A 27,706-nucleotide genomic window follows, 5' to 3' on the forward strand; every position below is an offset into this window, starting at 1 on the left:
AATCTTGAAGGAGTTCCCAGAGATGCTTAGCACTTGTAGTCACCAGAAATTGTTTTCACTTCACAGGTGTGCCCTGTCAGGTTTAATAAGTGGGATTTCTTGCCTTATAAATGGGGTTGGGACCATCAGTTGTGTTGTGCAGAAGTCTGGTGGATACACAGCTGATAGTCTTACTGAATAGACTGTAAGAATTTGCATTATGGCAAGAAAAAAGCAGCTAAGTAAAGAAAAACGAGTGGCCATCATTACTTTAAGAAATGAAGGTCAGTGAGTCCGAAAAATTGGGAAAACTTTGAAAGTGTCTCCAAATGAAGTGGCAAAAACCATCAAGCGCTACAAAGAAACTGGCTCACATGATGACCACCCCAGGAAAGGAAGACCAAGAGTCACCTCTGCTTCTGAGGATAAGTTTATCCGAGTCACCAGCATCAGAAATCGCAGGTTAACAGCAGCTCAGATTAGAGACCAGGTCAATGCCACACAGAGTTGTAGCAGCAGACACATCTCTACAACAACTGTTAAGAGGAGACTTTGCGCAGCAGGCTTTCATGGTAAAATAGCTGCTAGGAAACCACTGCTAAGGACAGGCAACAAGCTGAAGAGACTTGTTTGGGCTAAAGAACACAAGGAATGGACATTAGACCAGTGGAAATCTGTGCTTTGGTCTGATGAGTCCAAATTTGAGATCTTTGGTTCCAACCACCGTGTCTTTGTGCGACACAGAAAAGGTGAACGGATGGACTCTACATGCCTGGTTCCCACCATGAAGCATGGAGGAGGAGGTGTGTGGTGTGGGGGTGCTTTGCTGGTGACACTGTTGGGGATTTATTCCAAATTTAAGGCATACTGAACCAGCATGGCTACCAAAGCATCTTGCAGGGGCATGCTATTCTATCGAGTTTGTGTTTAGTTGGACCATCATTTATTTTTCAACAGGACAATGCCCCCAACACACCTCCAGGCTGTGTAAGGGCTATTTGACCAAGAAGGAGAGTGATGGGGTGCTACGCCAGATGACCTGGCCTCCACAGTCACCAGACCTGAACCCAATCGAGATGGCTTGGGGTGAGCTGGACCGCAGAGTGAAGGCAAAAGGGCCAACAAGTGCTAAGCATCTCTGGGAACTCCTTCAAGATTGTTGGAAAACCATTTCCGGTGACTACCCCTTGAAGCTCATCAAGAGAATGCCAAGAGTGTGCAAAGCAGTCATCAAAGCAAAAGGTGGCTACTTTGAAGAACCTAGAATATAAGACATATTTTCAGTTTTTTCACACTTTTTTGTTAAGTATATAATTCCACATGTGTTAATTCATAGTTTTGATGCCTTCAGTATGAATTTACAATTTTCATAGTCATGAAAATACAGAAAAATCTTTAAATGAGGTGTGTCCAAACTTTTGGTCTGTACTGTATATATGTGTATATATATATATATATATATATATATATATATATATATATATATATATAATCTACATGTGTCTCATATATTGGACAATCTGTGGAGTGCTTTCATTTCAATCAACTTTTTTTTCTTATTTTTCGAACTACATTGAAAAAAAGAAATGATGAAGATTCAAGATTTATTTTAAGAATTCAAGACTTTTTTTTCCACTATTATTTCCTTATTTTTTACCATCACTTTTATAGAAAACAATGTATTATATATTATGTCATCAGCCGGGCAATTTTCAAATTTCTTATCAATATTTTCATTTTTTTTTAAATGCAATTTAGCTAAGCGTGGGACTAGTACTAATATTAAAACTACTAGTGATATTTTCAACATCGAAATACATTGTTATAAGGCATGCTTACTAAAGTATACTTATATGTTTAATATCAGGTCATGTCACTGGCTTCAATCAGGGACAGCATCGTAGCCATAAAATCAAGCATGCGTTCAATGTCACTGTGTAAATTTTGTATTTATGCTTCAGTATAGGCATGAGCTCTCATATATGAGAAGAAAGAAACATTTTCAGAACAGGGATCATGTATTATATATGTTTTTTGTGACTAGCCATATTGAGTTGCATTCATTTCTTTGTAAATACGAACATCATTTTAAATATAACTTTATAAAGACAATAATATTTAAAGACTACATATAATATATTTGTTAAAATTTTAAGTGTGTTCAGTTCTGTCCAGCAGTTCACTTGGTATAACTGCCCTGAGAAGATGCTAAATACGGGTTACCGAGCGGCCCGTGCTGCCTAAATAGCCCCGTAAAGCTAGTCCTAGCTACCTGTAACTCAACACTTCTTAGGCATCATTTAGCTGAATTAAAAACATAGTACGGATTGTTCATTAATTATGCAAACATTCATCAATGTTTCATATAAAATAAGATAAAACAAATACAGCTAAAATGTTGACAAAAATTTGGTTGTGCTTCTTACATCAATGGGCTATTATATAATTTTTTTTTGCCTTTTTGTTTTCCTCGTGTTACTTAAAGAACCATGTGTCAAAGCAAATACAGCTTAAATACTACACTAGCTATCTGTCTAGTTAGCAAAACAAGCACCTGATGATATATCTCTTTCTGGTAGTGCATTTCAAAAAATCCAGAAATGTAAAAAAAAAATTAAAAATAAAATAACATTTCAAAAAATTTAAATAAAATCTACTTAAAGATGTGCTTTATACATTACTTTTAGGAATAATTTTACATTCCACTTTTCAGATTTGTCAAGCTATGGCATGCCCATTCATTAAACTACTTTTAATGTGCTGAAATTACAATTCTGTCCTAGTTAAAACCTTTTATTTTCTTATTTTAGAAGATGACAAAAAAAAACACCTCTTAGTGACTGACAATAATTTTTACAGTAAGTAAAAAGTTTATCACAGTTTTTATAGCTTGCATGAGTTCATTTTTTTTAAAATAAATCTTTTTCACATGTTTTTTTTAATATTTGTAATACTGTTTCATGTTTTTAGGTTACTATAGTTCTATGCTTTATAACAGTAAACACCATAGAGCTTGTGCTTTTTGTCTGGGTAGCCTACAAAACGGACAGCTGCCTCATTGGGACTGCATCGTCTTCTTGGCTTGGAGATTGGGTAACGGACGCTGGCATCAGCCAGCCATCCTCCATCACAGCGATCGTATCCCAGGAGTTTCCATGCTGCATACATTTGGCCTACTTTAGCAATCTGAGCCCCGTCATTGATACAGGCCTGGACAGCTTCATCATATGTCAGCTTTGTTGGATGGATTAGGTAGTAGAAGCGACCTATTGAGAAAAATAGAAATAATATGTTATCAATGCATTTTAAATTAATTAGAGTTGAGCAAAAAAAATTAATTGAATCCTGATTCAACAATCTGGACTGTGAGCAGTATATAGCCATTGGGCCAAAGCCACACAAACTCCCTTTTCCTCATCATTGCAGTGTGAGGCATGCTTGACATCTCACTGTGCCTACTACTCAGAAGAAGCAATGAGGATGCCGGTAGGTAGGAGTAGGTTCATATGGCTCTGATCTGGCAGTCATGAACTACCGATGAGACTGCAGGACTGAATCCTAGCAAAAAGTACATAAATATAATAATCTATTATCACTACTCATTTTTACATAGGCCAATACTTTATAAACTTTTTATATATTCTTCAACTTAAACTTTGAGACTATGTATGAGTCACATGAGAGCATGCAAGCATTTTAGCACTACGCCCCAACAATTATAAAGCAGTGCATGCCTGCCTCACTAGAAAATAAATATGAACAAAACTAGGCCCTACACTTCCTCTGTGGATTCAAATTGCCAACCTATACAATTTCAAGGTGCAATAATTATACAACAGCCAAGGTTTTTTTTGTGCAAATGTAGTTTCTGCAAATATTGGTACTAAGTTAATTAAAAAAATTGCAAAGCGAAACTTGGAAAAAAAGTTGTAAACCTAAAACCCCTTCACCCCAAAGACTGTTTTCATCTTCCTGACCTGGCCAATTTTTTTTAAAATTCTGAATAGGTAATAATTTTATGAGGTAATAACTATGGAATGCTTCAATGGATCAAACCGATTCTAAGAGTGTTTTTTCATGACATATTGTACTTCATGATAATTGTAAAATTTGCTCGATACAACTGGTGTTTATTTGTGAAAATATCTGAAATTTGGCAAAAAGTTTGAAAATTGTGCAATTTCCAAACTGTTAATTTTTATGCCCTTAAAACAGAGTTAAATCACACAAAATTGTTAATAATAACATATCTCGTATGTCTACTTTACATCATTACAATTTTTGAAACATATCTTTTTGTTACAAAGTTAGAAGGGTTAAAAGTTTCCAACAAAACCATTGTTTCAGGGACTATATCACATTTGAAGTGACTTTGAGGGGTCTATATGACAGAAAAAAACAAACAAATGTGACACCATTCTTAAATCGGCAGCACTCAAGGTTCAAAATCACAGTCCTTCATAGGAATTAATAGAATGTAAAAGGAAAAAATTAACATTTAACTTTTTTTCACACATATTTTACTTTAGACTCATTTTTGTTTTTTTTTTTACAAGGGGAACAGGAGAAAATGGACCACATAATTTCTCCTGAGTACCCGGATAACCCATATGTGGGAAAATTACTGTTTGGATGCACGACAGTGCTTGGAAGGGAAGGAGCACAGCTTGACTTTTTGAACGCAAAATTGGCTAGGAATGGAGAGCAAATGCCATGTCACATTTGGAGAGCCCCTGATGCGCCAACACAGTAGAAACTCCCAAGTGACCTCATGTTGGAAACAATACCCTTCAAGGAAATTATCTACTGTGTGGTGAGCACCAGGAATCCCCAGGAGCTTCACATAATTTTATGACGTAAACCCGTAAAAATAAAAAAAAAATCACAAAAATTATATTTTAGCCTCATTTTTTTCACAAGGGTAACAGGAGAAAATGGACTCCAAAATCTCTTGTGCAATTTTCCCTGAGTAGGTAGATGGCCCATATGTTGTGGAAAACTTCTGTTTGAGAACATGGCAGGGCTCAGAAGGGAAGAAGTGATGGTTTGGACCACAGACTGATGGCATGGCCTGCATTCACCGTATCTCCCCTATGTGCCTAAACAGTGGAAACCCCCCACATGTGACTCTGTTTTGTAAACTCGACCTCCAAGAAATTTATCTAGATGTGTGGTGTGCACCTGGAACCCCAGGTGTTTCACAAAAATGTATAATGTTGAACCATGAAAATAAAAAAACAGGGCTGAAAAACATTTCTGTGGAAAAAATGTGATTTGCTTTTATTTTCACAAGGGTAACAAGAGAAAATGGACCCCAACAACTGATGTGCAATTTCCGTTGAGTAGGCCAATACCCTATATGTTATGAAAAATTACTGTTTTGGCGCATGGCAGGGTTCGAAGAGAGGGAGTGATGGTTTAGACCCCAGACTTTGATTGGTCTGTGAGCGCCATGCAGCGCTTGGAGAGCCCCCCAATGTGCCTAAACAGTGGAAATCTGCACCCCTCAAAAAAATTATCTAGAGGCATAGTTTATAGTAATGATTATAATGATTTGGTTTTCTGTTGTATGAATTTAAAATGTGTTGGCATGTGAAAATTGTGAGGAGTACATCAGATTATAAAAGTGTGTTGCGACAACAGGGTAAAAACAAATGTTATTAATTTGTGATTGTATGGTACATTTTCAAGCAATCCTTAATGCAAAGGCCAGGTTTCTAGAGCAGGTTTCACAATGGTAAGTTGTGTCTTTTCATACTCCCCTCTCGGAGCATACCCTGCACCTTTTTGTGATCTTCCCTTCTTTGCTGTTTAGGGAAATTATTCTGGAAAATGTTTACCTGGGACGATATGGGCACCATCGGTTTCAGAAGTACTGGGATCCTCACCTTCCTCAGTGTCAAGCATTAAGGCCTGGATGTCTACCTCTTTAAAATGAAGAAAGGTAATGCCTGCAGATTGAAACAGCACAAAAGCATTGTACAGTGCCATCCTTACGATATGCACAGACAACTTTTTTGATCCATACTTTAGCTTTTCTCATGGCTTTTCTCAAGTTTGAGAACTTGATTTGAGAGATCTACAATCCCAATTTACTTGTTATAATCCAGGATTAGTGTTGAGCGATACCGTCCGATACTTGAAAGTATTGGTATCGGATAGTATCGGCCGATACCCGAAAAGTATCGGATATCGCCGATACCGATACCCGATACCAATACAAGTCAATGGGACACCTAGTATCGGAAGGTATCCTGATGGTTCCCAGGGTCTGAAGGAGAGGAAACTCCCCTTCAGGCCCTGGGATCCATATTAGTGTGTAAAATAAAGAATAAAAATAAAAAATATTGATATACTCACCCTCTGACACGCCCTGGTTGTAACCGCCAGCTTCCATTCCTAAGAATGAGCGCTTGGAAGTCCTTAGATGACGTCGCGGCCTGTGATTGGTCGCGGAGCGGTCACGTGACCGCAACGCGACCAATCACAAGCCGTGACGTCATCTAAGGTCTTTCAAGCGCTTGAAAGACCTTAGATGACGTCACGGCTTGTGATCGGTCGCGTTGCGGTCACGTGACCGCTCCGCGACCAATCACAGGCCGCGACGTCATCTAAGGACTTTCAAGCGCTCATTCTTAGGAACGGAAGATGCCAGTTATATCGGTAAGGTCCAGGCTGCGTCGGAGAGGTGAGTATATCAATATTTTTTATTTTTATTCTTTATTTTACACATTAATATCGATCCCGATACCGATTCCCGATACCACAAAAGTATCGGACCTCGGTATCGGAATTCCGATACAGCAAATATCGGCCGATACCCGATACTTGCGGTATCGGAATGCTAAACACTATCCAGGATACAACCTGGATTTGGGACTTGTGTTGTGATATCTTTAACATTGAAAAGGGAGCTGTTATCATGGTGTATGGTTGTCAAGATAAGGACATCCCTCTTGTCCTTATACATGACCACCAACTGTTGCCACTGCATTGGGCTCTGCTTTCACCCTTTCTCAGCATTTGCCTGATTAGCGGCTTAGGGAGGCCTCTGATTTTTTTCGCACGATGACGCATGCACCTAGATAGGGTCTTGAAAAGTTGGATGCTGGTATAAAAGTTATCCAGCAGTAGGTGCAACAATTCCCACACAATTTTTCCACTCACACCCATGGGGGCATTCAGGGGACTCAATCTGGGTGTTAGGGCTGGTGGAACGCACCGAGTAAATATAGAGATAGTATAGGTGCATTCGCAGCTCGGGGTCCACCGTGCAGGAGTGGTACCTGCTGCTAGTAAATGGTGGCGCTATATGGCGGTACTACGCCTGAATAGACATGGGTACCATCATCCGGTATGTATAGGAGTGAACTCTGTTGCTTCAATTAGTCACTGGGATTAAAGATAACGCTGTGCCCTGTTAGCATTCACAGGGTGCAGCAAATGGATACTAGTGGGATCCCTGCAACTCACCCCCAATATGCTGGTGGTTGATCCCGCTCTGAACCTTGGTGGCTTTTGAGCCCGCGCCTGAGGATGCCCTGAGTCAGATGCTGGGATCAAATGGGAGTTCCCACCCTACACTGATGGATTGTTAGGAGACGCTAAAGATAGCCGCACAGAATGCATACAGCACCGCAGTGGCGGTCACTGCAGGATAGACGCAGTATATTTTGTGCCTGGTGCTGGCTGGCACTATCTGGTGCTAGACAGCTACAACACTCACGAGCATTCTACAACTCTAGGGATGGGAATGATTCAGAGCTTTCACCAGAACAGGCATACATCCACACATACACAAATGCTGAATTATACTAGCACATGGCCGTGCGGCCATGCAAACCTTTTATAGAGGAAGTTCTCCAGGACCTTCCTAGTGGTCCAATAGGAGATGCTACAGGACCTGAGCATGTGACCCCCCGACCTCCAATGAGAGGTCATCCCTTGGGCATGCTCAGTAGAGGAAAAGCAGGACTTAGTCCCAGGAGCATCTGCTCGCCGCTGACCAGTGCTGGTTACAATGGCTGAGCCTGGAAGGTCAGCAGTAACCAAGCGCACAGTATCTGCCTGAGCCAGAGGCTGGGACCGATATCTCTGCTGAGCAGGCTCCACTGTGGCTGAAGAAGAATGGGAGACCGCAGTGGATGTGGTTTGAGATTCCCCCTGTGCAGTGGCGGGAACTTGACACCTAACACTGGGTGTCCTTAACTTAATTATAGAATCTTAAAATGGTAGAGATGGAAGGGTCATCTGGTCCAACCCCTTGCTCTTTTTAGACCATAAATCTGTGGGTGTACCTTGCAGTACTCTTGCACAGTTTATACAGTGTAATTCCATACCTGGCCCTCTTACTGGGCAGATATTGTTGGAATTCTAGTCTCCCATTGAAAAGAACCAGACGTTTCTCTATAGAGTCATCTTTTGGGGGGTTGTACACCTCAGTAAATTTTCTGTTGAAGTGTTCAACTACTGGACAAATTTTATATAGATAACTAAAGTTAGGATCATCTCGGGATCGACACTGCACATTATCACTATAATGCAAAAATGTTTGGCTCGCTTCAAATTGTGTCCTTACCATGGCCATATGGAATACCGGTGTGCTGTAGATTATTTCAGTACTCCATTATTGTCAAATCTTTGGTTTTCTGACTATGTGCATATGCAGCACAATGCCCCAAATTGTCATTATTTCTGCTACATTTACAGGGGTCCATCTGGTTTCTGATAACTTGGCATTTTGAGTGAAAATTTGATGGGCATACAAATTTGTCTGGGCCACTATAAGATGTATTATTTCTTCGCTGAAAACTAATTTGGAAAAGTCAATTTCAGTGAGGCCTATAACATCAAGTTGGATTCCTGAGCTGCCAATTATATCTGGAATAACAGGCTGATAATTTTTTAGGGGTGGTGTCCATATGGGATTGATTGCTAGAGGGGTTGCCTGGGTCCTAGGGTGCCTTTTTGGGGGTCCCTCCTCACTAGATGAGGAGGACGAGAAATCAAGGAATGTATGATCTTCCTCACTGCCTGTGTTTGTGTTGAAGGCAAGGAAAGTGAATGCCCCTTCTGGTGAATAGCATCTTTTTGACAAATGGGCCATTTTTATTTTATTCTTCAAATCACTGGGAATGTGTGTGTAAGTGGTGCATTTACTTTTGCATTATGTGGGCCTTGTGTACAGGGTACTATTTATTATAAAACGTAGAGTGAAAAAAGTAGACAAAAAAAGTAAAAACTTAGAAGAAACACTTAAAAGAAAAATATTAAAAGAAAAAATCAGTAGATGTAAAAAAAAAGTTTGTATAAAAAAATTACAGTGAGATTCACTACACTAATGCCCTACCTATAAAGTTATTTGGTGCTAACAATTCTTTATTTTGCAAAAGAAAAATGGACATCACTAACACTGCAATGTCCGCTCCTTTAATGTGCTATCTATAAATTTACTTGGCTCTAACTATTCCTTTTTTTGCAAAAAAAATGAACGTCACTAACACTGCAACATACTCTACCATAACTGGGGAATGATAATTATTTTTTTTTTGCAAAAAAAACAAAACGTTACTTCCCTATCTATAAAGCTATTCTGTACTGAGTATTTCTTTTTTTTAAGAAGAAACTTGGACGTCACTAACACTGCAAAGTCCACTATTCTAATATGCTATGTCCCTACTTATAAAACTACTCTGTACTACTAACTACTACTAATTTTTTTCAAAAAGAAAATCGGAAGTCACTAAAACTGTGACGTCTTTTACTCCTATACGATAACTCCCTAGTCCCTACCTAAAAAAGATACTCTGTACTACCATTTTTTTCTGAAACAAATTTGAACGTCACTTACACTGTAACGTCTGCTACTCTAACTAGCTAAAAACTAAAAAGTCCCTTGGCTCAGATTCTGATCAGCAGCGATACTGACCAGAGTACTGTGGCCATGGGAAGAGCGTGAATGCTCAGTGCAGGATGCCGCACACATGAAAAAAGTGTAAACAGTGAACAAAAAATATAATTTAGAGTGGGGGGGATTGGGGTGGGGGATGGGAAACTGGAACAGGGGTGTAGGAACTGCAGCTGCTGTCATCACAGATGGTCACAAAGATGGAACACAACACAGATCGCAGAAGAATTGCAGGAGACACAGCACAGGAAATGGCAAGAGACAGATCGCAGGAGGATTGCACTGACCACCAATGACCTTCTCTCACTCAGATACACAGAGGGGGATCTACAGCTGCTCTACATGCCAACTCTGTGGTAAAGATGGTGTGCAGAGTGGTGATTACTATTTTAGATTAACTCCATTGGTCACTAACTATTGTTCAACCAATCTACGCCAAAGGGTTTAAACATCACGATCACTCCATCCATTGTGACTGCTGTGATTGGTGCTGTCTCAGACAGCACAAATCACTGCATGTGACATGGATTTTTTTCTTTAAATTTAATTGTCACATCACTGTGATTAGCTGATCAATTCTGAACAGTCAATGACAGCAATCTCCGATGCAGTTGGGCAGTACAGCCCCCATGGTGATATGCAATTGTAAAAAGACTGTGCAACACCCCAGGTGACCGGTTGCTGCAGTGATGTTACTTTCCTTTCTGGGAGAGTAATATCATCCTCAGAGGCAATGGAGTTCTCTTCACCAGGTAAGGCACCCACACACAAGACATTCCAAATCCAGGCCAGGAGGGGGAGCACAGGACCTGGATTCAGGGGAGCTTCCCCTAGGCTTTAGGTATCCTGATCTGGAAGAGGAGCTAGTTATTTGTTCAGAGACACTGAAGGAGAAGGAAGTCTGGAACTGAGTGCAGACAGAGAGGCCTGGCAGCCACGAGGGAGCTGCAGCCTCTGGAAGGAGAGAGAGAACCTGAAGAGTTGTTGTATGTGGTGGAGCTACAGAGGAAAGGAGCAGAGGAGAGAGAAAGGGCTAAGAGGGGAACAGCGGAAGGATACCCTCAGAGCCAGAGTGCAGTAGCTGGGAACCGGGAGCCCGAGGCTTTTGTGGGACTCTAAGACACAGAGCAGAACTGGAGGGCTGAGAACTTTATGTAATTGGCCCACATCACGCCTGAGACGCAGCAGCACCTGAGGAGCCTGGGGCATGATAGAGTCCCTGTAAAAAGGCTCAAGCTGCCTGTCATGTAGGTACCTGTCTCAGGACAGGGAGAATAGAGGACTCTGCAGAAAGCGTCAGGCAGCAGGGACTTCATATACAGCAGGCGCTAGTTGGAAAGGCTCACGGACCTCGACTGGAAAAAGGGAATCTCCTATTGCCTCTGAGCCGGCCAGACCACGATCACCCGTGCCTGGTACCCTGGACTGTGGCCTGTTAACTACAGTAAACCATGTAAAGATTTACAACTTGTGTCTTTACTAATTTTACCGGCCTACACCATCATCGCCATACACATCAGGACCTGCGGGGACCCTGCTTCACCTGTGGGTGACCGAACACCACAGGTGGCGTCATGACAGACTTTACCACAATTCCCTTTAAAAGACCTTTCCCCTTTAATTGGACACCCAGGGCCATGGACCCCATCCCAGCCACTGTGACATCCTCTTTAATCTGACCGGACCCGGTACCGAGTACCCATTGCCCTGGCAGGGCGCTCCAAATTGTTAGGGGTCGAGTTTCCCCCTCTGCACAGGGGGAATCTCGGGCCATCTCCGCTGTATTCTCCCATTCTTCTCCTGCCGCAGTGGAGCCTGCTCAGTGGAGACGTCAGTCCCAGCGTCTCACTCAGGCTGACTCTGTACAAAGAGTTACTGCTGCTTCTCCTGCTTCTGCCAGTGTTGGGCAGCGGCAAGCAGACGCTTCTGGGACTAAGTCCTGCTTTTCCCGTTCTGAGCATGCCCAGGATAAGATCTCTCAGTGGAAATCGAGGGTCACATGTTCAGATACTGCAGTCTAATCTGTTGTGAATTTGGATTCTGGGCTCCCCCGGTGGCTACTGGTGGAATTGAACTGGTGTCTTCATCTTCTCTGTTCACCTGTTCCCATCAAGATGTGGGAGTCGCTATATAACCTTGCTTCTCTGTTAGTTGCTTGCCGGTCAACAATGTTATCAGAAGCCTCTCTGTGCTTGTTCCTGCTCCTAGACAACTACTAGATAAGTTGGACTCTTGTCCATGTTTGTTTTTGCATTTTTGTTCCAGTTCACAGCTGTAGTTTCGTTACTGTGTCTGGAAAGCTCTTGTGAACAGGAATTGCCACTCTGGTGTTATGAGTTAATGCCAGAGTTTTAAAGTAATTTCTGGATGGTGTTTTGATAGGGTTTTCAGCTGACCATGAAAGTGTCCTTTCTGTCTTCTGCTATGTAGTAAGTGGACCTCAAATTTGCTAAACCTATTTTCATACTACGTTTGTTATTTCATCTTAATTCACCGCCAATACATGTGGGGGGCCTCTGTCTCCTTTCGGGGTATTTCTCTAGAGGTGAGCTAGGACTAATATTTTCCTCTGCTAGCATTATTTAGTCCTCCGGCTGGTGCTGGGCATCTAGAATCAACGTAGGCATGCTACCCGGCCACTGCTAGTTGTGCGTTAGGTTTAGTTCATGGTCAGCTCAGTTCCCATCTTCCAAGAGCTAGTTCCTATATATATTGAAGCTATGTTCTCTTGCCATTGAGAACATGACAGTTTGACCGGCCCACTAAAGGGTTAAAATCCTTGGCTGAGAAAGGAGTCCTTGGAAAAGGGACATATTCGTCCATCGTCATCTCCCTTAGGAGCCGGTTTTTTCTTTGTGTCAAAAAAAGACGGCTCTTTGAGACCATGTATCGATTATCGGCTTTTGAACAAAATCACTGTTAAATATCAATACCCATTGCCGTTGCTGACTGATTTGTTTGCTCGCATAAAGGGGGCCAAGTGGTTCTCTAAGATTGACCTTCGTGGGGCGTATAATTTGGTGCGAATCAGGCAGGGGGATGAGTGGAAGACCGCATTTAATACGCCCGAGGGCCACTTTGAGTATTTAGTGATGCCTTTTGGTCTTTCAAATGCTCCGTCAGTTTTCCAGTCCTTTATGCATGATATTTTTCGCGATTATTTGGATAAATTTATGATTGTGTATCTGGATGATATTCTGATTTTTTCGGATGACTGGGACTCTCATGTCCAGCAAGTACAGAGGATTTCCTTTTTGGGATATATTTTTTCTCCCTCTTCCATTGAAATGGATCCTGTCAAGGTTCAAGCTATTTGTGATTGGACGCAGCCCTCTTCTCTTAAGAGTCTTCAGAAATTTTTGGGCTTTGCTAACTTTTATCGTCGATTTATTGCTGGTTTTTCGGATATTGCTAAGCCATTGACCGATTTGACTAAGAAGGGTGCTGATGTTGCTGATTGGTCCCCTGACGCTGTGGAGGCCTTTCGGGAGCTTAAGCGCCGTTTTTCCTCTGCCCCTGTGTTGCGTCAGCCTGATGTTGCTCTACCTTTTCAGGTTGAGGTCGACGCTTCTGAGATCGGAGCTGGGGCAGTGTTGTCACAGAAAAGTTCTGACTGCTCCGTGATGAGGCCTTGTGCCTTCTTTTCCCGTAAATTTTCGCCCGCTGAGCGGAATTATGATGTTGGGAATCGGGAGCTTTTGGCCATGAAGTGGGCTTTTGAGGAGTGGCGCCATTGGCTTGAGGGGGCCAGACATCAGGTGGTGGTATTGACTGACCACAAAAACTTGATTTATCTTGAGACCGCCAGGCGCCTGAATCCTAGACAGGCGCGCTGGTCATTATTTTTCTCTCGGTTTAATTTTGTGGTGTCATACCTACCGGGTTCTAAGAATGTTAAGGCGGATGCCCTTTCTAGGAGTTTTGAGCCTGACTCGCCTGGTAACTCTGAGCCCACAGGTATCCTTAAGGATGGAGTGGTATTGTCAGCCGTTTCTCCAGACCTGCGGCGGGCCTTGCAGGAGTTTCAGGCGGATAGACCGGATCGTTGCCCACCTGATAAACTGTTTGTTCCTGATGATTGGACCAGTAGAGTCATCTCTGAGGTGCATTCTTCTGCGTTGGCAGGTCATCCTGGCATTTTTGGTACCAGGGATTTGGTGGCAAGGTCCTTCTGGTGGCCTTCCCTGTCACGAGATGTGCGAGGCTTTGTGCAGTCTTGTGACGTTTGTGATCGGGCCAAGCCTTGTTGTTCTCGGGCTAGTGGATTATTGTTGCCCTTGCCTATTCCTAAGAGGCCTTGGACGCACATCTCGATGGATTTTATTTCAGATCTGCCTGTTTCTCAGAAGATGTCTGTCATCTGGGTGGTGTGTGACCGTTTCTCTAAGATGGTCCATTTGGTTCCTCTGCCCAAGTTGCCTTCTTCTTCCGAGTTGGTTCCTCTGTTTTTTCAAAATGTTGTTCGTTTGCATGGTATTCCTGAGAATATCATTTCTGACAGAGGGACCCAATTCGTGTCTAGATTTTGGCGGGCATTCTGTGCTAGGATGGGCATAGATTTATCTTTTTCGTCCGCTTTCCATCCTCAGACGAATGGCCAGACCGAGCGGACTAATCAGACCCTGGAGACATATCTGAGGTGTTTTGTGTCTGCTGACCAGGATGATTGGGTTGCTTTTTTGCCTTTGGCAGAGTTCGCTCTCAATAATCGGGCCAGCTCTGCCACTTTGGTGTCCCCGTTTTTCTGTAATTCGGGGTTTCATCCTCGATTTTCCTCTGGTCAGGTGGAATCTTCGGATTGTCCTGGAGTGGATGCTGTGGTGGAGAGATTGCATCAGATCTGGGGGCAGGTGGTGGACAATTTGAGGTTGTCCCAGGAGAAGACTCAGCTTTTTGCCAACCGCCACCGTCGTGTTGGTCCTCGGCTTTGTGTTGGGGATTTGGTGTGGTTGTCTTCTCGTTTTGTCCCTATGAGGGTCTCTTCTCCTAAGTTTAAGCCTCGGTTCATCGGCCCGTATAAGATATTGGAGATTCTTAACCCTGTTTCCTTCCGTTTGGACCTCCCTGCATCCTTTTCTATTCATAACGTTTTTCATCGGTCATTATTGCGCAGGTATGAGGTACCGGTTGTGCCTTCCGTTGAGCCTCCTGCTCCGGTGTTGGTTGAGGGTGAGTTGGAGTACGTTGTGGAGAAAATCTTAGACTCTCGTGTTTCCAGACGGAGACTCCAGTATCTGGTCAAGTGGAAGGGATACGGCCAGGAGGATAATTCTTGGGTGAATGCATCTGATGTTCATGCCTCTGATTTGGTTCGTGCCTTTCATAGGGCCCATCCTGATCGCCCTGGTGGTTCTGGTGAGGGTTCGGTGCCCCCTCCTTGAGGGGGGGGTACTGTTGTGAATTTGGATTCTGGGCTCCCCCGGTGGCTACTGGTGGAATTGAACTGGTGTCTTCATCTTCTCTGTTCACCTGTTCCCATCAAGATGTGGGAGTCGCTATATAACCTTGCTTCTCTGTTAGTTGCTTGCCGGTCAACAATGTTATCAGAAGCCTCTCTGTGCTTGTTCCTGCTCCTAGACAACTACTAGATAAGTTGGACTCTTGTCCATGTTTGTTTTTGCATTTTTGTTCCAGTTCACAGCTGTAGTTTCGTTACTGTGTCTGGAAAGCTCTTGTGAACAGGAATTGCCACTCTGGTGTTATGAGTTAATGCCAGAGTTTTAAAGTAATTTCTGGATGGTGTTTTGATAGGGTTTTCAGCTGACCATGAAAGTGTCCTTTCTGTCTTCTGCTATGTAGTAAGTGGACCTCAAATTTGCTAAACCTATTTTCATACTACGTTTGTTATTTCATCTTAATTCACCGCCAATACATGTGGGGGGCCTCTGTCTCCTTTCGGGGTATTTCTCTAGAGGTGAGCTAGGACTAATATTTTCCTCTGCTAGCATTATTTAGTCCTCCGGCTGGTGCTGGGCATCTAGAATCAACGTAGGCATGCTACCCGGCCACTGCTAGTTGTGCGTTAGGTTTAGTTCATGGTCAGCTCAGTTCCCATCTTCCAAGAGCTAGTTCCTATATATATTGAAGCTATGTTCTCTTGCCATTGAGAACATGACACTAATCTATTGGTCCTTCTAGGAAGGTCTTGTAGGTGCGCAGGTTCTGTAGCAGCCTCTCATTGGTCTTCCTAGGAAGGTCCTGTACGTGCTGCAACTATTTAAGGCTCGCATGGCCGCACGGCCATGCGCTAGTGTCTTTCTAAAGTTATGTGCTTTGCGCCAGTGTGGTCATGTGAGTGTGTGTTCAGGGACCCAGCTGAAATAAGCCCCTAGAATGCTGGCACCTCCAGCGAGGAGAATGTGTGTGTATGTATTCAGGGACCTGGCTGAAATAAGCCCTTAGAATGCTGGCACCTCCGGCGAGGAGTTATGTGTGCATGCATGACCACTGACTGCTCTCATTTGGGTAGTTAGCCTGTGCCTCTGTGAAGTCAAACAGGACACAGAGCTTTGCTTTCTCGGCTACTCTGTGAAACTAACAGAGCTAGTTCATACCACCATATAGTGCCGCCGTTTACTAGCAGCAGGTTCTCCTGCACGGTGGACCCCGGGCTGCGAACGCATCTACTTAAATAAAACATTTATATTTACTCAGTGTGTTCCGCTAGCCCTAACACACATGCGCTCTCATTTGGCCTATAAATCTCCATGCACTTGCATTTCAGGTCACTGTCCACAAAGAGATATGTTACCCCTAAGAGCAGAGTTGTAGGCTCCTCATACTGGCAAATCAAATGTCAGAAGGAAGGAAAATATTCTGAAACAAATTGAGATACTGTTTTTTTCTCTTATCCTAAGTCATATGACAAGGCTCGTTAAAGGTTTGATATTGATTTTTATAATTGCTACTTTTAAAAGGTGGCATTAGAGTTCAAGACTACCTCTTGAAGCTCATCAAGAGAATGCCAAGAGTGTGCAAAGCAGTCATCAAAGCAAAAGGTGGCTACTTTGAAGAACCTAGAATATAAGATGTTAGGAGTCGAGTTTCCTCTGCTGCACAGGGGGAATCTCGATCCGTCTCTGCTGCGGTCTCCCATTCTCCTTCGGCCGCAGTGGAGCCTGCTCAGCGGAGACGTCGGTCCCAGCGTCTCACTGAGTCTGATTCAGTGCAAAGGGTTTTTGCTGCCTCTCCAGGCTCTGCTATTGTACCCTGCACTGATCTACGGCGAACAGGCTTTTCTGGGACTAAGTCCTGCTTTGCACACACTGAGCATGCCCAGGGTAAGATCTCTCAGTGGAGATCAAGGGTCACATGTTCAGGTACTGCAGCCAAGTCTATTGGTCTTTCTAGGAAGGTCCTGTAGGTACGCAGACTCAGTAGCAATCTCTCATTGGTCCTCTTCTTTAAGGTCCTGTACGTGCTGCAGCTATTTAAGGCTCGCATGGCCGCACGGCCATGCGCTAGTATCTTCTAAAGTTACATGCTTTGCGCCACTGTGGTCATATGTGTGAATGTGTTCAGGGACCCGGCTGAAATAAGCCCCTAGAATGCTGGCACCTCCGGCGAGGAGATTGTGTATGAGAGTATTCAGGGACCCGGCTGAAATAAGCCCCTAGAATGCTGGCACCTCCGGCGAGGAGTGTTGTGTGCATGCATGACCACTGACTGCTCTCTTCTGGGTAGTCAGCCTGTGTCTCTGTGAGAGTTAACAGGGCACAGAGCTTTGCTTTCTCGGCCACTCTGTGAAGCTAACAGAGCTGGTTAATACCACCATATAGTGCCGCCATGGCAGGATATTTCCTGCAGGGTGGATCCCGGGTTGCGAACGCACCAATCACATCAATAAATATATTCGGTGCATTCCGCAAACCCTAACAGTATACTAGCACCAGGATCTGGCTAAGTAATGGCGGACGAACAGCGATTGCAGGGGTACATCCAGCTGCTGGAGGGCCGGTTGGCGTCTCTCGAGCGTGCAACCTCGGCGGTGGATGTTACCGCAATTGATGTTCAGGCTGCTAGCGTGGCTGCAGCAGCTTTACCCACTGCCACCTCTGTTCCGACCTTATCTCACCTTCCGTTGCCTGAAAAATTCTCTGGGGACAGTAACTCCTGTAGGGGATTCGTGAGCCAGTGTGATATACATTTTGAGCTCCTGGCTGCACGTTTTCCCACAGAGCGGGCAAAGGTGGGATTTGTAATTTCTCTCCTGTCGGACAGAGCTTTGAAGTGGGCTACGCCGCTGTGGGAGCGCAACGATCATGTGTTGCAGAGTGTTCCTCGGTTTCTGGGCACTCTGAAGCAGGTCTTCGTAGGACCTCAAGTCACCCATGATACGGCACTCCAATTGCTGGCATTGACTCAGGGTTCGACCATGGTCAGCCAATTTGCCATTCTCTTCCGGACTTTAGCGTCTGAGTTGGAGTGGTCAGATAAAACCCTCATTCCAGTATTTTGGAGGGGGCTGGCTGACCATGTGAAGGACGCTTTGGCCACTAGGGAGATTCCCGCTACACTGGAGGAGCTCATTTCTATATCAACTCGCATAGACCTTCATTTTCGTGAGCGAGGGTTGGAGCGAGCCCAGTGTAAACAGAGGTTTCGGCTGGCTCCCACCTTCGCCAGACCGTTGGAATCTCCGGTCCAGGCACCCGAGTCACATGAGGCCATAGAGGGGTCGCGAGCGGGATCTAAGTCCCAGGCCGCTCGTGCCCTTAAGGTCTGTCATGTTTGCGACCGGAGGTTCTCTCTTGGGCTCACTCGTCCAGAGTGGGTGGACATTTTGGAACCAAGAGGACATCTGAGCTTTTGGCGAGGACGTACTGGTGGCCGCATATGGCCCGTGACTTCGGGGACTATATTCGGGCGTGTGTCTCCTGTGCCCAGAATCGGTCTTCACGGCAACGGCCTGCTGGGTTACTTTACCCAATGCCGGTGGCAGACAGGCCCTGGGAGATGGTCGGGATGGACTTTGTGGTTGAGTTGCCAAAGTCTCGCGGCTGTACCATCATTTGGGTCATCACCGATCATTTCTCGAAAATGGTGCATTTGGTGCCGCTACCACGGTTACCTTCTGCACGGGCCTTGGTGGCGTTGTTCATTAAGCATATTTTCCGCTTACATGGAATGCATGATAAAGGTTGTCAGTGACCGGGGTCCCCAGTTTCCATCTCGGTTTTGGAGAGAGCTCTGCCGTTTACTCAGCATAGAGCTGAATCTCTCCTCTGCATATCATCCCGAGACGAATGGGTTGGTAGAGAGAACCAATCAGACTCTGGTGACATACATATGACATTTTGTCTCTGCTAGGCAGGATGACTGGGCATCTTTGCTACCTTGGGCAGAATTTGCCCTGAACAACGCCGTAGCCGATTCCACTGGTCAGACTCCTTTTCTCCTTAATTACGGCCAGCATTCGCGTGTCCCTGTGCCCATGCCCGTGTCATCCACGGATTCTAGGGTGGCAGACTGGGCGGTGGAGGCACGTGACATCTGGGACCACACACAGGATGCCATCCGGGCCTCCAAGGAGAGAATGAGGGTCTCGGCTGATACACACCGGCGCCCCGCTCTGACCTTTGCTCCTGGCGACTTAGTGTGGCTCTCCGCCCATAACATCAGGCTGCGAGTTGAGTCCACTAAGTTTGCGCCTCGCTACATTGGCCCGTTCAAGGTTCTGGAACAGGTGAACCCTGTGGTCTACCGTTTGGCTATTCCTCCACGCCTTGGTATCACCGATACCTTTCACGTTTCCCTCTTAAAGCCCGTTCATTTGTCCCGGTTTTCTGAGTCATCTGCCAGGACATTGGGTTCATCCACGGATGAGTTTGAGGTGAATGCTATTGTGGGGTGAAAGGTGTTATGTGGCAAGAAATTTTATCTGGTGGATTGGAAGGGTCATGGTCCAGAGGATAGAACCTGGGAGCCTGTGGAGCACATTCGGGCTCTGCTGCTCATTGCAGCTTTTGAGCGTAGCGAGGCTCAAGGTGGGGGGCTCTAGGAGGGGGGGTAATGTTAGGAGTCGAGTTTCCTCTGCTGCACAGGGGGAATCTCGATCCGTCTCTGCTGTGGTCTCCCATTCTCCTTAGGCCGCAGTGGAGCCTGCTCAGCAGAGACGTCGGTCCCAGCGTCTCACTGAGTCTGATTCAGTGCAAAGGGTTTTTGCTGCCTCTCCAGGCTCTGCTATTGTACCCTGCACTGATCTACGGCGAACAGGCTTTTCTGGGACTAAGTCCTGCTTTGCACACACTGAGCATGCCCAGGGTAAGATCTCTCAGTGGAGATCAAGGGTCACATGTTCAGGTACTGCAGCCAAGTCTATTGGTCTTTCTAGGAAGGTCCTGTAGGTACGCAGACTCAGTAACAATCTCTCATTGGTCCTCTTCTTTAAGGTCCTGTACGTGCTGTAGCTATTTAAGGCTCGCATGGCCGCACATGCTTTGCGCCACTGTGGTCATATGCGTGAATGTGTTCAGGGACCTGGCTGAAATAAGCCCCTAGAATGCTGGCACCTCCGGCGAGGAGATTGTGTATGAGAGTATTCTGGGACCCGGCTGAAATAAGCCCCTAGAATGCTGGCACCGACGGCGAGGAGTGTTGTGTGCATGCATGACCACTGACTGCTCTCTTCTGGGTAGTCAGCCTGCGTCTCTGTGAGAGTTAACAGGGCACAGAGCTTTGCTTTCTTGGCCGCTCTGTGAAGCTAACAGAGCTGGTTAATACCGCCATATAGTGCCGCCATTTATTTAGCGGCAGGATATTTCCTGCACGGTGTTTCCCGGGTTGCGAACGCACCAATCACATCAATAAATATATTTGGTGCGTTCCGCAAACCCTAACAATAAGACATTTTTTCAGTTGTTTCATACTTATAATTCCACATATGTTAATTCATAGTTTTGATGCCTTCAGTGTGAATTTACAATTGTCATAGTCATGAAAATACAGAAAAATCTTTACATGAGAAGGTGTGTCCAAACTTTTGCTCTGTACTGTATATATTTCCCAAATGAGGGTCGCAGGGCCTAAAGTCTCCTTACACTTGTCAGGCATGTCACTCTCTGCAAGGTGAGAAGATACCACTTAGATACTAAAAAAAATGGTAAGCAGATAGCTTTCCACCTTTGAGCTTGAACAAAACATAATAGTACAATATTTATTGACTGTTAGAGCAGGGAGCCACACGTTTGTAATGATATTCAGAAAATGGGAACCTCCAGGACTTTGGAATGGTTGGCAAATCTCCCAGGTTTTGTCAAACTCTTCTCAAGCCTTTTTGGAAAGCAAAACTTTCCTAACTTTTCCTGCACATTGTACCAGGATGCTCCATCATGGGACGGTGCCCCAACATTTAGACAGAGAACTTTGGGATCAAAAGCACATAATGGCTTTTGGGGACATGATCACGTGAAAACATTTTGGAAGGCACATTTTTGTTCTCAGTGCTGATAAGCATTGAAGGCCCATGATTTGTTTATTGAGGGAAAACCAATTCATTATGGAATTAGGTCAGGGGCGGAGCTACCGCCGGTTCAACCGGTGCAGCCGCACTGGGGCCCGGAGGTGGAGGGGGGCCCTTGCTGGCAGGGGCATACAGGGGCCCGGCTTTCTGCTGCTGCAGTAGATCGGTGCAGGCCCTGCACTGTATTAGCAGTGTACAAGTGCCAGCCGGCATCCCCCTATTGCAGACACAGCAGGCTGTGTGTCTGCTGATCTGACGTCACCTGCACGCCTGTTTCACTCTGCCGGAGAGGAGAGATGAAGTTAGCAGAGAGCCAGGGGTCGGGGCAGGAGGTATGTATAGGCTTCATCTGATTCCTGCTTTCTTATCTGCTTTCTGTAGAGGATCTATCTGTACTGTGAGATTTATTGCACCACCTTAAGTTTACATACAGATAAGGTCCCGCCTCCAGCGTCACCCGATCTGCATGTAAGCTGAAGCTGCAGCAATAAGTCACAGTGATCCTCACCCTGCACTGTGTGACCCCAGCCCGGCTCCAGGACATCCCACATTATATATCAGATATATATTATAATGTGAGTTCCTGCAGCCTGGTCAGTGCTCAGTGCATGTAACACTATATATGTGCACATAGTACAGTACAGTGGTGGCGAACCTACAGTACAGTGGTGGCGAACCTATGGCACGGGTGCCAGAGGGGGCACGCGTGCCATCTCCTCAAAACTAGCTCCGCCATCACTTTTATCAGCCCGCTTGTAATCTCCCAGACCCTCATCACTAGCACCACGGCCACTCTGCTTCTAAGGGTAAGGTTCCACTTTCCAGATTGCTTTGGACGGAGCGGAAAACTCACTCCGCCCAAAGCGCCACCCCCTTCTATACGCCTGATGATTCTGGATGTGTTCATTGCACACATCCGGAATCTCTGCACCTCATTCATAGGGCCCTGTGATTTACCTTGCGGCAATGGAGCGTCACCACAAGGTAAACAGACATGATGAGTTCTAAAATGACGCGCCGCATGTCTGGAAATGCAGGGCCGCCGGATGCTTGTTCGCACGCATAGTGGAGACGGGATTTCATAAAATCCCCTCCACTATGTTGTAATATCTGGATGCTGCGGATTGAATGCTGTGGTTGTACGCAGCGTTCAAACCGCAGCTAATCCGGATGTAATCCGGACAGTGGACACGCACCCCAACTGTCCCATCAGGCCGCACGCCATTCCATCAGTCAGCGCTCTTGCTGAGGATGGGGATGGTGCACGATCTGAGGAGAGTGGCGGCCGCACTATTGCCGAGATGGTGGGCATGCCCACAGGTAGGACTGATATATGGAGAGACTAGATCAGTGTTGGAACGGACAGAGGTGAGTATTTTTTTTAAAGCAAGGCCATTACACAGTATGGAGCAGTTTATGGGGCCATTATACTGTTTGTAGCATCATGTGGGGCCATTATACTGTTTGCATCATCATGTGGGGCCATTATACGGTATGCAGCATCATGTGGGGCCATTATACAGTATGCATCATCATGTGGGGCCATTATACAGTATTGAGCATCATCATGTGGGGCCATTATGCAGTATGGAGCATCATATGTGGCCATTATACAGTAGGCACCATCATTTGTGGCTATTATACAGTATGGAGCATCATGTATGGCCTTTACACAGTAGGCAGCATCATATATGGTCATTATACAGTAGGCACCATAATGTGGGGCAATTATACAGTATGGAGCACTATGTGAGGCCCATTTCACTGTATGGAGGAATATGTGAATTTAGTTTGACATCCCTGGCTTAAAATGTTATTCTCACCATGATAAAGGGTTACAATTGCAAAGAGGTTGTAAGAAACAAACAACTTGGCAATTTTACTTTGGAATAAAAATCCTCTTCATTCTCAAGAACAGACCTCCACTGCAATCGGTGGCTAGTATCTTTAGCTTGGAGTGCACTGCTTACAAGCTCTTTGCTATAGACGCTATAGCGTGCTAATGTAGGAGATTTTCTAATCTAAAACCACAGTATTCCGGTTAAATTGCACTTTGCGATAAATAAGTGGATTTTAGATTGCAGTTTGGGCACTCGGTCTCTAAAAGGTTCGCCATCAGTGGTATAGTACATAACAACCAGTACACAGATTAGTATATGGCTCATATATAACAGACATGGACAAAATGTGGAAATCGGACCGGGCTATCTGTGGTAACAAAACACCTGGAAACACTGGTCCGCAGGTCGCAATATACAGCTGACCTGCATCCAGATGTCATCGGGGACTCTGTGAGGGCTCCTGCTCTATATAGGGGGCTCTGTGAGGGCACAAATTGTATATAGGGAGAGCTGTGTGGGGGCTCTCCCTGTAGTACGTCTTTTACATGATACTGTTATATGGAATAAGGCAGTCTACTACACGATTCCATACTTTTATTTGTAGTATACTATCAGATACCAGACATATAATGTAATATAATTTACAGTATAGGTACATGGTCAGGCTCTGCCGTTTCCCACAGTAATCACATAACCAAGAGGATGCACTTCGCACACTTGCTGTCATGTGCCAACTAGAGAGTCTGCAGTGTTCTATTCACTGACAGCGAACACTAGTTGTCACCTGACTGCAAGTCTGACTGCGCTAGAACCAGCAGAACCAAATCTTAACCTTTGATAATGAGGGCAATCTGGTTTGTTGTTCGGAGCCAGATTGCTCTCATCATAAGCAGCATGCTGGGCAGAGAGGGGGCCCAGACACATTTCTTGCACAGGGGCCCAAAGCTGTCAGTGTCTGCCACTGAATTAGGTCACCAGTATATACAGGATTAATTTCTAAAAAAAATGCTTGTTTGGCTTCTAGGCTTCTGCATGACTTTAGGAAAGTCATATTATCTTCTGCCACCTTGCCAATGACTTGATATAGTACATTGTGTTGTGATCTGTCCCAAAGTGTCTGTAAGCTTTTTTTGCAACACAGAGTACACACGATTAATGGTCGTTCACTTTGTAGATTTTTTTATCTTTCATAATTATTTTGAAACCTTTTCCTGATCTCGGTGAACATAAGTCTGAAGAGGATTGTGAAGCAAATAGTCTCCATGGAAACCAACACTTAAATTCCCATTAGCATCTTCTGATGCCAGAAATCTGTGTTCTCAGTCAAATGCTCCCAAAAATAGCAGCATCTTATCAATTAATTGCAGTATCATATATTCTCTGATAAGCTATACACTATTTAATGGAATGAATAATAACAAATAGGTTCAGAGAAATCCACATTTCTATCTAATTAACAAAGGAATAAGGAAATGTAGAAATCACTAATAACTGCATCATTTACTGAGGCTTTAGAAATTTTGATAATTATTTTGCTATCATGTAACGCTTTTAAATGATTAAAACAAGAAAATTGTGACAAAATTTTAGATATGCTTAGATATGCAGTAAATGCAAATTGCAATATGGCATTACTGAAGAAATATTAATTTAAAAGTTCTAATCTTTTGATTAAAAATAAATAATCTACCTTTAAAACTAAATTACATTAACAGATCTATTAGTATATGTATCTAAAAGAAAATAATGACCTAGCTTCAAAGGTACTTCCAATGATCATTAAACCTACAACATACGGAAGCATATACCAAGTAGTAAAAAAATATCTAATTTTATTTACAAAAAAATAAACATGCAAGTTTTATAAAAACTTTTGAAACAAGTATTGTCTTAGCAGGTAGATACAAAAATGGACCTGAAAACACAGGATTATCATAAGAAAATGAGCCAACTTTCAGAATAGGGATGGTAATAACATGTAGCGATATTTACAGTATGTATACCAGAATTACATTGCAATTTATATGATATATTTAAATATAGTATATACTTTCTTTGCCAGGAAAATGTAACACCTAGGTATACTTCAACAAATTGCTGAATGTTGTATATTCTTTCAATGAATGCATAGTGCCAATATAACCCTGATTAAAAGGTGATATCCACAAAATTCCAAAAAAAGCCAGTGAAATATTCTGTGCAATAAGACTGGGCTCAAGTTATTATACTAATTCGCTAACTCATATTATAAAGATTATATATAATAATATATATAATATTCCATGCCATCATAGGAGAGTATATAAAATAAAGTGCATTAGTGCTACTCAGGTTTGTGGTGATTAAACCTATGGAAAAAGGTAAGCATTGGTTTATATGAGAATGGTATACATGACCTGGTTTTCAGGATGGCGCCCCGACCCGCGTTTCGCGTTTTGCTTCTTCTAATTGGGGAGTCGATGAAGCAAAACGTGAAACGCGCGTCGGGGCGCTAAGACAATACTTATTTCAAAAGTTTTTATAAAACTTGTATGTTTATTTTTTTGTTAATAAAATTAGATATTTTTTTACTACTTGGTATATGCTTCCGTATGTTGTAGGTATAGTATATGTATCTACTCTATAAAACTTAAAAAGTAAAAAGCTGAATTGCATAAAAATGACCCTTAACCCTTTTCCGACATTCGGAGTAATAGTATGCCAATGTCGGACACCCTCCCTTTGATGTAGGCTCTGGCATCATTAAAAATGTCAGCTCGGCACGAAAAAAATAAGCTCTCACCCGACCCGAGATCATGAAAAATGGAGACACTACGGGTATCGGAATATGGTACAATTTTTTTTTTTTAACAAAGTTGGGAATTTTTTTTCACCACTTAGATAAAAAAGAACCTAGACATGTTTGCTGTCAATGAACTCGTAATGACCTGGAGAATCATAATGGTAGGTCAGTTTTAGCATTTAGTGAGCCTAGCAAAAAAGCCAAACAAAAAACAACTGTGGGATTGCTCTTTTTGAAATTTCACTGCATTTTTTTTTTTCCAATTTTCCAGTACAAGATATGCTAAAACTAATGGTGTTGTTAAAACTTTCAACTCGTCCTGCAGAAAACAAGCCTTCACATGGCCATATTGACTGAAAAATAAAAAAAAGTTATGGTTCTGGGAAGAAGGGGAGCAAAAAAATTAAAAAGCAAAAACAAAAATACCTCCGTCATGAAGAGGTTAAATAGGATTATAGGGTGGGAAAACAGGTGCAATATTCTGGGGTATCCTTTACATGTGAGCCTGAAGGGGTGTATATCATCCTCTATTTAAAGGTCTATGAAACAATTGAACATTAGGAAGTAAAATGGTTTATTAGTATAGACAGGTGAATGAATTATAAGCAAATCCAAAGTTCATTTTGAAATTTTAAACAATTGCGAAGTCTAGTGAATCAAATATTTTGGGGATTTGATTTGTGAAAATACAGTAAAATGACCAGGGTGCTGCCATTTTGCTGGAGTTATATGGCCAGTGATGAGTTAACAAATACAAGAAAGCTGATAGCTAAATTCAAGGTCAAAAAACTTAATAAAAGTTGAGTGGGGGCACCATATCCGGTGACAAGTAGGGCGCCAACCCCCACAGTCAGGCAGGTTTTGTTACCAGCAGGGAACAGAGTTAGTGAGGTTGTTTTTATTCACGAGCACTTTTTGCACTTTGTTTTTGTCCGTGTCTTTCACCCTGCCACAATCTAACCTTCAGTCAATATCGGCTTTTATAAATCCCTAACTAATTTTCCGGTCATGCATATCTGATGGTCCAAATGAGACACTAAACTAGGGTGCATGTAGGAGATATAGGCTCAGCCGACATTGAGCGGGGGCGCCAATCTCGCATATATATATAGGGTGCCAACCTCTGCTGATAGGTAGGATTTATTAGGTTGTTGTGGTAGTGATTATCTAGACTGCACGGCTGTGTGTTTTTGTTTGTGTTTTGTTGTTTGTGGCTGTTACATGGTTTTAAAATGATAATTAAAGGTGTATTTTTCTCCAGGTTACCAAAGTTTTACAAGGTTATTTGTTTTTTTTTATCCAGTGATGAGTTAAAAAAAATAAAATATCATATTCACTGTTCTCCTCAACTCTCCTTGCTGTAGCAGCTCCTTACCTGACAGTTCTTAGCTCACTGTGAATGGCAGAAATTTTGACTCCGATTTTTTTCTTTGCTTTTACCTTACATCACCTTATGTGGTAACATGGTGTGACATGACTGCATGAGGCCACGTACGTCATGACATAATGTGTCATGTAATAATGTGTGTAATAATGTGGGTCAAGGTACCAAAAGCACCAGCAAGGATTGAAGAGTAGGCAAGTGAACAGTGGGGACCAACGGTGGCCAGGACAGATATTGTTTATTATTCCTTTCCTTGTCCATCTGTTTATTATACCTTAAATGTAATGAAACTCAAATTTCGCAGCTGCATTCGAATGAATCTGCTGAATTTAAATTTCAGCAGATTGGCTGA

General features: G+C 43.6%; 1 protein-coding gene across 2 annotated transcripts in view; it reads right to left on the reverse strand.

Moving 5' to 3' along the window:
- Nucleotides 1-1,434: 1,434 nt before the first annotated feature.
- HAPLN1 (hyaluronan and proteoglycan link protein 1) overlaps nucleotides 1,435-27,706 on the reverse strand; it is a 256,807-nt gene continuing 230,535 nt past the window's right edge. For both annotated transcript variants that reach the window (XM_077288661.1, XM_077288672.1), the window contains exon 5: nucleotides 1,435-3,245. In XM_077288661.1, the coding sequence (XP_077144776.1) occupies nucleotides 2,962-3,245 (284 nt within the window). In that variant the 3' untranslated portion in view covers nucleotides 1,435-2,961. The remainder of the gene's footprint in view (nucleotides 3,246-27,706) is intronic.

This window comes from Ranitomeya variabilis, chromosome 1 (genome assembly GCF_051348905.1).
Source record: "Ranitomeya variabilis isolate aRanVar5 chromosome 1, aRanVar5.hap1, whole genome shotgun sequence".
Taxonomy (NCBI): Eukaryota; Metazoa; Chordata; class Amphibia; order Anura; family Dendrobatidae; genus Ranitomeya; species Ranitomeya variabilis.